Source organism: Belonocnema kinseyi, chromosome 1 (genome assembly GCF_010883055.1).
Source record: "Belonocnema kinseyi isolate 2016_QV_RU_SX_M_011 chromosome 1, B_treatae_v1, whole genome shotgun sequence".
NCBI lineage: Eukaryota > Metazoa > Arthropoda > Insecta > Hymenoptera > Cynipidae > Belonocnema > Belonocnema kinseyi.
Window position 1 is genome coordinate 177,626,027 of NC_046657.1, and position 10,705 is coordinate 177,636,731.

The following is a 10,705-nucleotide window of genomic DNA, read 5'->3' on the forward strand; positions in this document are numbered from 1 at the left end:
CGCCAATTAGCACAAATGGTAAGTTCCGACAGTGCCTACAAGTGTGCCTACTGGCCGCTAGATGGCAATACCGGTTTCATATGTATACACCTGGTATACCTTCTGGCGAATACAACCGCGTCCGTCTTACTCGGTCTGCATAGCCTATAATGTGATGGCCCTGATACGTGAGCAGCTACCGCACTTCATCTGCTACCAAGCACCACAGCAGGCGCGATAAAACACTTTCCTGCGAACATCCCAAGTCAGCGTTTCCGCCCCTGCAGAGCCCCGCATGCAAGGGTAAGACTAATTACTCGAGGAGGTCGTCCGGTGTCTCCAAGAGGCCGTTAGGACACTTTCGTAACCCCTATCTGCTAAACTGCCACGGGTACGATCACTCTACACCCATAGCTTAGGGGGGTGGTCACATTGAGCGAGAAACTCAAGAAACATCCGATGGCAGGCCAGCATACTAACTGAGGGCTGTTTCTTGGTTGCTGCGCGGTTTGTAGGTAATTCCTGTCCCGACCCGAAAAACTGGAGATCGGTCTGCGAGGGACCTGGACCCAGTGTGTCCAGAAGGTCCGTGTTACCTAGGCTCTTTCACTCTTCTATCATACTACAAGTATGCATACCAGGAGAGCCCGTTTATAGGGGTCCTTTCATACATATCCATACGCATGCAGGCCGAGTTCCGTCTGATCCCTATCTTCCACACACTTAAGACTCCTTACCAACTGCAAGGTCTTGAAGCCCCTAGTCGAGGTTGAAAATGTTTAGAAAAATAGAAAAAAATCTACTTTTCTGATAGATTAGGTAATTTTGTTTAAATTATTCACTATACAATGAAATTTTAATTTCGATAAAAATTCAAAAAGTTATTTACTTCTCAACATTTTGTAAATTAAAAAAAAAATTCTTTACTAGTTTAAGAAACATCAATCCAAATTTCGAATAGATATAAAATATATGTATTTCGAAACTATGCTCATGAAATCAGTTAAATAGACAAAAATGGAAAAAGTTCAAAAATATTGAAATTTTGTTTTTAAGAGATCTGTAAGTTTACGCATTATTCTTACTAAATTTTAAAAAGATTTAAAAACTATTTTGATGAAATTTTTCAACTGGACACAAATTATCAAGCACGAAGCGCCAGTGTCGTAATGAGAATGTAATCATTTTTTACCCTCCCGGCCCTTCATTCTTAAACATCTTTGAGTTTTTTGCAATAAACAACATCTTTTATTTAATCTCATTTAGACTCAATTATAATTTTGAATTCAACTTAGTTACAATTTTTTCAGTAACTTGTAACTTCAATGTAGCCACTTTTCCGTTCTTTTGTGTACATGCCTACTAATGTCTTGATCATTTTCACGGAATAAAACTTTTAAGTTTAAAAATAGTTTTCTGAAACATTGCAACTCTTATCGTCCTTTTTAATATCCTCAAATTTTGTTAATACACCTAGTTAATTTTGCTAGCATAAAAAATCAAGATAAACCCTTTTTTCTCGATTTTTTTAATGATAATTTTTTTTTAATGTATACACAAATTTTATTGTATAGCTGGTAATTGCTAAAATATAAATTCTGATCCATCTTTTACAATCAGAAACTAGATCGGTAATAAACATGGAAAGTTTTGAAAACGTTTTTTGGCTGATTTTATATGAAATCGGACAGTAAGACCTTGGTAATATTACATAAAGCTTAAATTACATATTTCATAGCTTAAATAATTTGTTCTCCATGACAAAATCTGAGGCATGCAATTTTTTTTGACTAACAACCTTTTTTCACGAACTTAGGGCTACTTGTATATTTAGGTGAATTATGAAAAAAATAACGAAAATTTTCTTTAAACCTCAAACGTCTCCTAGGGGTCAATTATACTCCAGCATTTTCCAAAAAAAATTTTCGTAATTTCAAATTTTGTAAAACAGACTTATAGCCTCATCTGTCAACAGAGCATGAGTACCAGTTTCTCTAAGCACTATTTTGGTAAGTCTGAGTACGTTAGTCTTGCTCTGACAGTGCTACAAAGTGGAATGGTGCCTGCTCAGACCCCAAGGGGACGTGTGCGTTGTATGCGTGTATTGTGTTCAAAAATTTTTTTTCTTAGTTTTTTACATCAATAAGTAGATAATGTAAGTATATACTGTTTTGAAGTATAATCATTTTTTTTAGTTACATTTATAAATTGTATGTCTATTTATATAATTTTTAGATGGCTTTATAACCTACGTTCGAGTGTAAGGAAACAGCTACGTCAGGCCGATCTCGAAGAAGAAGAATTGTTAGGAATTGTTAGGAATTAAAATTTTATTTTTTATAAATTTATGATTAAGGCTTACTTTTTTTACTAATTTATCCAAATTTTACCGTCTTTTTTAAATAAATAAATGCATATCTTAAAAAAATACTTTTTTCCCCCAAAAACTTTCAATTTCATATGTCATAATAAATATTTTTTTACGCGTTCATAAAAAATCTTTAAAGAGACTTTTAAAGATATGTCTTGCCTATGCTTGTCTAAATGGTTAGCTCTTAAATTTAAAAAAGCTTTTGGTGTTTTGAATAAAAAATGTCATTTTTCGACTTTCTTCCGGTTTTTAATTTTTTTGAATAACTTAAATTTGAAAATTGATTTTGCAAATAGTTTTATATTGTAAAAGATACTTTAGAACATACCAATAAAATTTTTCAAACCAAAATATTAAATAACTTCGTTTTAATAACGAAATTTCGGCTGGGGTCTCAGTGACCCCAAGGGGACGTATACGTTTTTCAAAACCTTAGGCGACGTTTAAGGGTTAAACAGCTGTATCTAGAGAACATATTGGCATAATCTAATTCGTTTAAGAAGGCAAACTTTGATTTTTTTTCTTAAATTATTTTTTGGATTCACAATAATATGAGGAAGGCCTCTTAAAAATTTCTTCCTCTTTAAACTACTCCTTTATATGAAAAATTTGTTATAATATAAAGTAAATTAAAAAAAATTGTACTAACATAGTTGATCGGCCCGTACTTGTGTGATGTCTTGCGAAATATGAATGAAAACAACGGCTAATGACGGCCGACTGCGGTCAAACATGACCGATAATAATGACTAATGATCATATTATGTGTTATTTTTATGTTCTATTACGACATATAAAACAAAATTGAAAAAGGCTTAGAAAAACTCACACAGGCACAATCCGTGAGAGTTCGTTGCAAGAGTCGTGCGCGATGAGAAAGAATTACCTCTCAACTTTTAGCTCCAGAAAATTCAAATTTTATCATGGAGCTATTGGAATTTTTTATTCGATAAGGAGAATCTTCATTATTAAGAATCAATAAAAACCGGAAAATTAGTATTTTTTCCTAAGGCTGATTTCTTCGTTCCACGTCCCATATATCAAAACTTTCTGTCTAAACTTTAGGAAACAGTTTCGAAAGTTTTATGCGTTACATGGTTCATCAAACGATGATAACTTCGGGATATTGTCCTGTTTTCAATGCAGCATTATAAATGTGTGAGAGGTTCAGTTAATACTGAAGAGCAATCTCTGACAATGTAGCTAAGAAGTATATTAATGCCTACCATAGGTTTATTAGATAGTTTCTTGATAGGACCTTTAACCCATTAAGGGCATTTGATACTTCGGCGTGTGGCTAATCGGGTACAGTTCCCCCGGCTTTTTTCCACAAAAATGAAAATGTTTTAAAACTGAATTAGGAGATGCTATAAAATATCATAACGGACGTCCCCGAACTCTTTTTTTGTAGGATAATAACAAAAAAAGTGTATTGCGCTAAATAAAATTTGTATGCATGTGCACTATTTGGAGGTTAGGGTCTTTTTTCAACTCTCTGTCATTCCGATAATGTAGGTCTGTCGTACCGATGCTGCCGGTAGCACTCAAGAATAATTATGGGAAAGATTTCTAACATACATAACCTCGAAATACACACAATGAAATTTAGCAAAATTAAATATTTTTAGAATTAACTCACAAAAAATTGTGCGGGGACATCCGTTAGCATGTTCGCTATCATTTCCCAAACGTCCAAACCAACCAAACGTCCGTTTTTCCAACACTTTTATCAGCGAGATTTTCTGCTACCGAATCTATTTATTAGAACTTTCAAAACAATGAGTTCTAATGTAAAATTTCCTGAACTTTCAAAGTACGTCATCAGAATTGTAACAGAATTCCAACTGAAATAGTTATATTCGTTTATTTAACAAAAAATACGAAATTTTCATCGCATCAAATCTTTAGTTGATTATTTTCATCTCGAATTGTAAAGATATACCACTAAAAATTGACATTCTTGCGTCCATGAGCCTTAAGATTTAAAATCTATCGGTTATTTTCCAGAAATTCAAGATGGCATGGGTCTTAAGCTTTAAAATCTGTAGGTTATTTTACCGAAATTCAAGATGGCAATATTCAATATTGCGGCAAAACATTTTTTTGCTATTCCTGATTTTTCGTATTGGAGCAATATTTTTAAATAGACTTTCATACATGCATGTATAAGGGGGTTTTGGGGTCGCCAATTACGAATCCGAATTTAGATTGTCAAAATTCAAAATGGGGGATCCAATATGGCTGTCAAAAGTTACTAAAACATTCCGATTTTCATACAAATTCGCACATGGGGGTTTTAGGGACAGTGATGATGAATCCGTGATCAGAATTTGAAAATTAAAAATGGCGGATACAATATGGCTGCCAAAAATGACTGAAACATACCGATTTTCATACAAATTCGCACATGGAGGTTTTTGGGACCACTAATGACGAATTCGTGATTATGTTTTCAAAATTCAAGGTGGCTGATCCAATATGACTGCCAAAGGTACTGAAACGTTCAGAGTTTCATACAAATTTGCACGTGGAGGGGATGAATCTAGGCAATATATAATCCTGAAAGATACTTATTCGACTGCAACATGTACTGTGGAAAATGGTTCAAACCTTTATTCAGACCAAACTAACATTATTACACTTGAAAATAAAGAAAAAAAATAAATAATTAACATTACTCTTGTAAATATTCACCTTGACGTGGTAATATTTGGGCAAAGGCGATGAATACCTCGACGGCGAAAAGACATTTAAACGCTGCAAACGAAATTGATTACCATTTTTTCATATTTATGGCAGTGGTATTCGACCAGCCATAATGAATTTCGAATATTTGATCACTGTTATAAAAATCGAAATGTTGCAGTCATTTTTGGCAGATATATTAGATCTGTCTTCTTGAGTTTTGGAAATTTGATCTGGGATTTGCCATTAACGGCTCCAAAAAGTCCCATGTGCGAATTTTAACAAAAACGGAATATTTCAGTAGTTTTTGCAGCCATATTGGATCCGCCATCTCCAATTCTGCAAATCTGATTTGGGATTCGTGATTAGCGACCCCAAAGCTCCCTATATACACGAATTTATAGGAATTTTTTTGAAAATGTTTCTCCAATACGAAAAATCAAGGATAGCAAAGTAATGGGATTTATTCGACATATTGGACATCGCTATATTCAATTTCAGAAAACTGACCTGTAAATTTTGAAGTTCAGAGTCTATGTACGAAAGAAGTCATGAAAAATTTGAATTTTTGTTAAGTAAACGAATATAATTATTTCAGTTTGAAGTTTTTTGCAATTCTGATGACGTGTTTTGAAAGTCCAGGAAATTTTATATCAGAATTCATTATTTACAATTTTTTAAATCGATTCAGTAGCAGTACATGTTGCTGAAAAAGGTGTTAGAAAAACGGACGTTGGGTTCTTGACGGGTTAACTTAGGCTGAAATAATTTGTACATAGCTACCAAAGCGTCTGCTACATCCCATACCATGAAAACAATTATCAACAACCGACACATCATAATCAAAAACATTATCAAAGTAATCCGCGAAAGCCTGTACAATAACATTTTTTAAAACTAATTTATGTGTCATTAAACTTAATAATGCCAGGTATACGTGATTCATTTTTCAGCTTTGAGGTTATGCTTCATACTTTTGAACGATCCCGTTTTAAATTGTTCTCAGCTTGTGATATATACTTATTGAGATCAAGAGAAGTTATTCTTTTTATTGGAGTGATAACTTCTTGGTGCATGGTGACATTTGGACTTTTGGGCGCGGGATGCTTTGGCGTCAGGGGCTCTATTCTTGAAACCATGCGAGAAATCTCGTGTGCGAGATATATTGCATGGTTATATCTCGCCTTCGAGTTTAAAATGATATTCTTTATACCATTTTATACCATTATACTATTATAATCCATTATACCATTATATTCTTTATACTTTATATTAGTACCATTCGAGATGCAGGGGTCTATTCTTTAAAGTAACAAATGAGATTGATCGTATACGAGATTGTATGCATCATAGGCTAATGCAATAGATAAATACATAGACCAGCTGTAAGATAATGTAAAAAAGACACCGTTTTCGACTGACTGGGAAAATCTCAAGATAGGAATCCCATCTAGCACGTTTGGAACTTCATGAAACAAAAGTCAGTAAACACGATCCTACAACCAAGTGAGAGTTAATTCGGATACTCCATCACATTTGGGAACATTACCTAGAGATAAAGATTAAAATTGAAAACCGTATGCACGGTATGGATATTCATGAAACAAAAGTCAGTAAACACGATCCTACAACCAAGTGAGAGTTAATTCGGATACTCCATCACATTTGGGAACATTACCTATAGATAAAGATTAAAATTGAAAACCGTATGCACAGTCTGCCTCGTCTTATTCAAGCTTTATTAACTGGTAACCGTGCGCATACAAAATTATGATTCTATTTAAAAGTCGTTTTTTATTGTTATAGGAGCTTGAGTTCAATGTAGATAATAATTTTTTGAACAAAATTGATCATCCATAATATATTTCTCTAAGATTATACAAAAATGTCTCAATATCAATGTTTATCTTATTTTAAATGATAAAAAAGTCATTTTTAAGCTTTGGTTTAATAATCAGTATTTCGTATAGCAGCCTTCAGCAGATAATACAGCTTCAATTCGACGAGGAATACTACTTAAACAGTTTTCAACCTTTCTCTTTATCTTTCGGCTATGTTTCCAAATGTGAATGAGTATCCGAATTAGCTCTTACTTGGTCGTAGGATCGTGCATACTGACTTTTCTTTCGTCAAGTTCCAAACGTTCTCGATGGGATTCATATCTTGAGATTTTCCCGGTTAGTCGATAACGGTGACTTTTTTCTATCTAAAAACGTGCTTATTCGTCTAGGGAATCTAGAAAATCTGGCAAAATAGAAGTTTAAAAATACAAGAACGCTCAAAGTACTTACAATAAATGACAAAAATAATGTAAAAATTGTAATTTTTTAGCTTTAGTCTAATAATATGGCAAGGCACTGTAATACGCTACATGTTTTTCTTCTGTTTATATCGTTCTAACCCTGATGGATTTAAGGCAATTTTATTTTCGTCGATAAAAAATTTAATTTTGCTAAGTTTAAAGAACGTGTGTGACCCTTAAAAAATCGTATCGATTTTATCAGTGTTATATTCCCTCAGCTTTTTTCCTACAAGAATAAAGATTTTGTCTTAAAAATCTAGGAAATGATAGCGAACACGGTAACGGACATCCCCGGGCTTTCTTGTGGGTTGATTAAAAAAATTTAATTCTGTTAGATTGGATGTGTGTGTGTATTTTGAGGTTATATGTGTTACAATTCTCTCTCATAATTATTCTTGAGTGCTACCGACAGCATTACCATAGTACGACAGGCCTACATTATCGGAATGAAAGAGAGCTCAAAATCGATCGTAACCTCAAAATAGTGCACATGAATACAATTTCTATTTAGCATAGTAGTTTTTTTGTTATTAAAACGTGTGGAATAATATGTGCATAATCCCTTATTGGTAAGTATTAATAAACTTGTATACAGGTGTTATCTTTATCGTGCTGCGGCCTGTTGCGAATTAAGGTTGAAGATTTTTGCACTGTGAAAATTTATTTGATTTAAGTTTGAAAAGAAATATATTTTATCTTAAATAATTCTATGCAAAATAAGCATGATAAAGATTCATAATGAAAAAAGTGACTTCCAAAATACCTAACTGTTCAGCTAATCTAAAACAAAAATAACCAATTAGACGGTAAGACCCTACCCCCAGTATACATTACCGGAGAAAGAAAATCCGTATCTTTTCCTTTTACGAAATTCCGGTATTAACACGTACCATAGGGTACTTGAAAATCCCATTTATTTAACATAAGAAATTTTTTGGATTTTCGAAAAATTGGACTGATATTTCAGGGTTTGATCGAAAGTTGCCAAATTTTTGAGGAACTGAAGAGAGGTGTAAACCGAGGATCAAATCAAGTCAAATAGGCAAATTACACAATTCCAAACCCGAAATAAGTTCAAAGCAGGTTCTTGATATTTAGGCTAAGCAAAAAATGTGTTCGCAAAATCTAAATCGTTGAAAAAATCACTTCGGATATAGATCAACAATTTCTTAACCTTAAAACAAAAACTTGAGAATATATTAAGATCAGAACCGAAAAAAAATACAATCTTCGAAGAGCAAAGCCTAAAATAACCCGTAGGTCCGAAGCGCTGACTAACAAATTGTTCAAACAAGTACAAAATAAAAATTTCTGTTTATGAAATCAATTTCAGTCTATTGAAATCAATTGAAGTCAATTTAAGCTTTCGTTTGAACCCCTTTAGAAGATTCTAGCACATCAAAGGACAAAAAATCGAAAAATGTCAGATAGCTTAGACGATGGATAGGCAGGAGTAGAGATAAGGGGATTAAAAGAGATAGGCGTGAATTTTCCGTGACAAAGAGATTGGCGTGAATTTGGATTGAAAAAGAGATAACAATGAGTTACAAGAAGTATTAGATGAGTGACATTAATTTTAATGGCAGATCTGTCAATGTACTCTGTGAGCAAGCGTTCGGCAATAAACTCCGTTCGTGCGTGGTTAAAGTTAGACTAAGGGATAGGAAGAGATCGGAAATACCAGGCACCGGGATATACTAAGTGATAGGAAGATATAGATATTACGGAACACAGGGATAGAATAAGGGATAGGAAGAGATAGGCAGTATCGTGCACAGGGATATACTGAGGGATATAGATAGTTATTTCTGGTTAAGGCGGATAGGGTCATAGATAGAAAGCGATAGTGTTGCTGGGATACAAATGTGCTACTTGGAAGAGATAGAAAAGTCCGAACTGTATTGTAAGGGCTTGTACTTTAGGCCCCCGATCGGCTAGATAAGAATGAATCAAACAAACTAAAAAATCCGAAAAGCCCCTGAAAAAAGCTGCCGGTGGGTATACATTTGAGAGAAGAGAATTTCAAAAACATTTACGAAATCTTTAACCTACTTCATGATATAATTGGTAAAGAAAGATATCGTTTTTTTTTAATTGAGCAAATGAAAGAATGTGCATACTTCGGTACCTAAAATTCTTATCTGTTTGTTAAAATCAAACTGGAACTTGCAGGTTAAGGAACTTTGTGCTTTGCACGCCCTAAATAACTTGTTTCAAGAGAGGGGTTTCAGTAAACAAGAATTGGACCAAATTTGCTATAGTTTAAGTCCTGACGTCTGGATAAATCCGCATAAATCTTTACTGGGGCTTGGAAATTATGACATTAATGTTATTATGGCAGCCTTGCAAAGAAGAGGTTGTGAAGCTGTTTGGTTTGACAAACGAAGGTAAATAATGAAATAGATATTATTTTTGTTGTTCTACTGTTCTAGTTGATTGTCACCTTGTTATAGGTAAAGCTTTCGCCTTTCAATGAGGAGCCTATTTAGTACAATAATATAATATAGTCGTTTTTCGCCTACTTAAAATGCTGCTAGTAATTTGTTTTGAAGTTAGCACCGATAACACTGGTTTAAATGTTTTTGGACCTGACTAGCCAAAAATGGTTTATAAGGTAATTCTCGGTGTGGATTACGTATCCGGAGTTCGTTTTTTGCTATCAAGTCTGATTCATAAGATAAATGATTCAGCAATTTGTAGCAATTTTCGACCATAAATTGTTATTATATTTAAACAAATACTAAAAATGAAAAATTAAGTGCAGAGGAACTGAGCCATCTGTATTGATTTGGGCCCGTTTCACGCATTAGAGACCAACGATAGTCGTTTTCATTGTTTGTCGCTCGAATCATCCAAATTGCCAAGGGAGCCGATAAACATTGGGTAAAGTTGTCTTTTGTGATCAATTTTTTAATATTTGGTCCGACAAAAATTCTCACATAAAAAATCTCGAAAATCTGACCTGATGGCAGAAAACGGGCGACGAATTTGAATTCAGTGCACAGAAGTACGTTAAAAACATTCTTGTTCTTCTCCGATCCAAAAATTGACCGGTATTTGTAAATCTGTATAATGAACAAATGCCAAGACTAGTACTTAAACATAACGAGTTTTGTGAACTCCCCCCCCCCCCCCCCCCCCCTCTATTTTTCGTTACATTGTCGAGTGAAACCTGTGATGATTTTTTTTTTTGATTTTGTTAGCTAAATTTAAACGTGAGATTTCAAAGATTACGTGGTATAAACAGATAATGCCTACAATTTTCTTTAGAGAATGCACTTGATACTAATATGAGACATTTTTTATGGTCGTAAGAAGTGGTTAGAGCTGAAACGTTGTCGCGTGTTCGCCGGGAGCTAGTGCAATTT

General features: G+C 33.9%; 1 protein-coding gene across 1 annotated transcript in view; it reads left to right on the top strand.

Annotated features, from left to right (window-relative positions):
- The window catches only part of LOC117175795 (josephin-2), a 40,063-nt gene that overhangs the window by 13,340 nt on the left and 16,018 nt on the right, over window positions 1-10,705 (top strand). Inside the window, exon 2 of the mRNA XM_033365545.1 lies at window positions 9,510-9,724. Coding sequence (XP_033221436.1) covers window positions 9,510-9,724 — 215 coding nt within the window. The remainder of the gene's footprint in view (window positions 1-9,509; window positions 9,725-10,705) is intronic.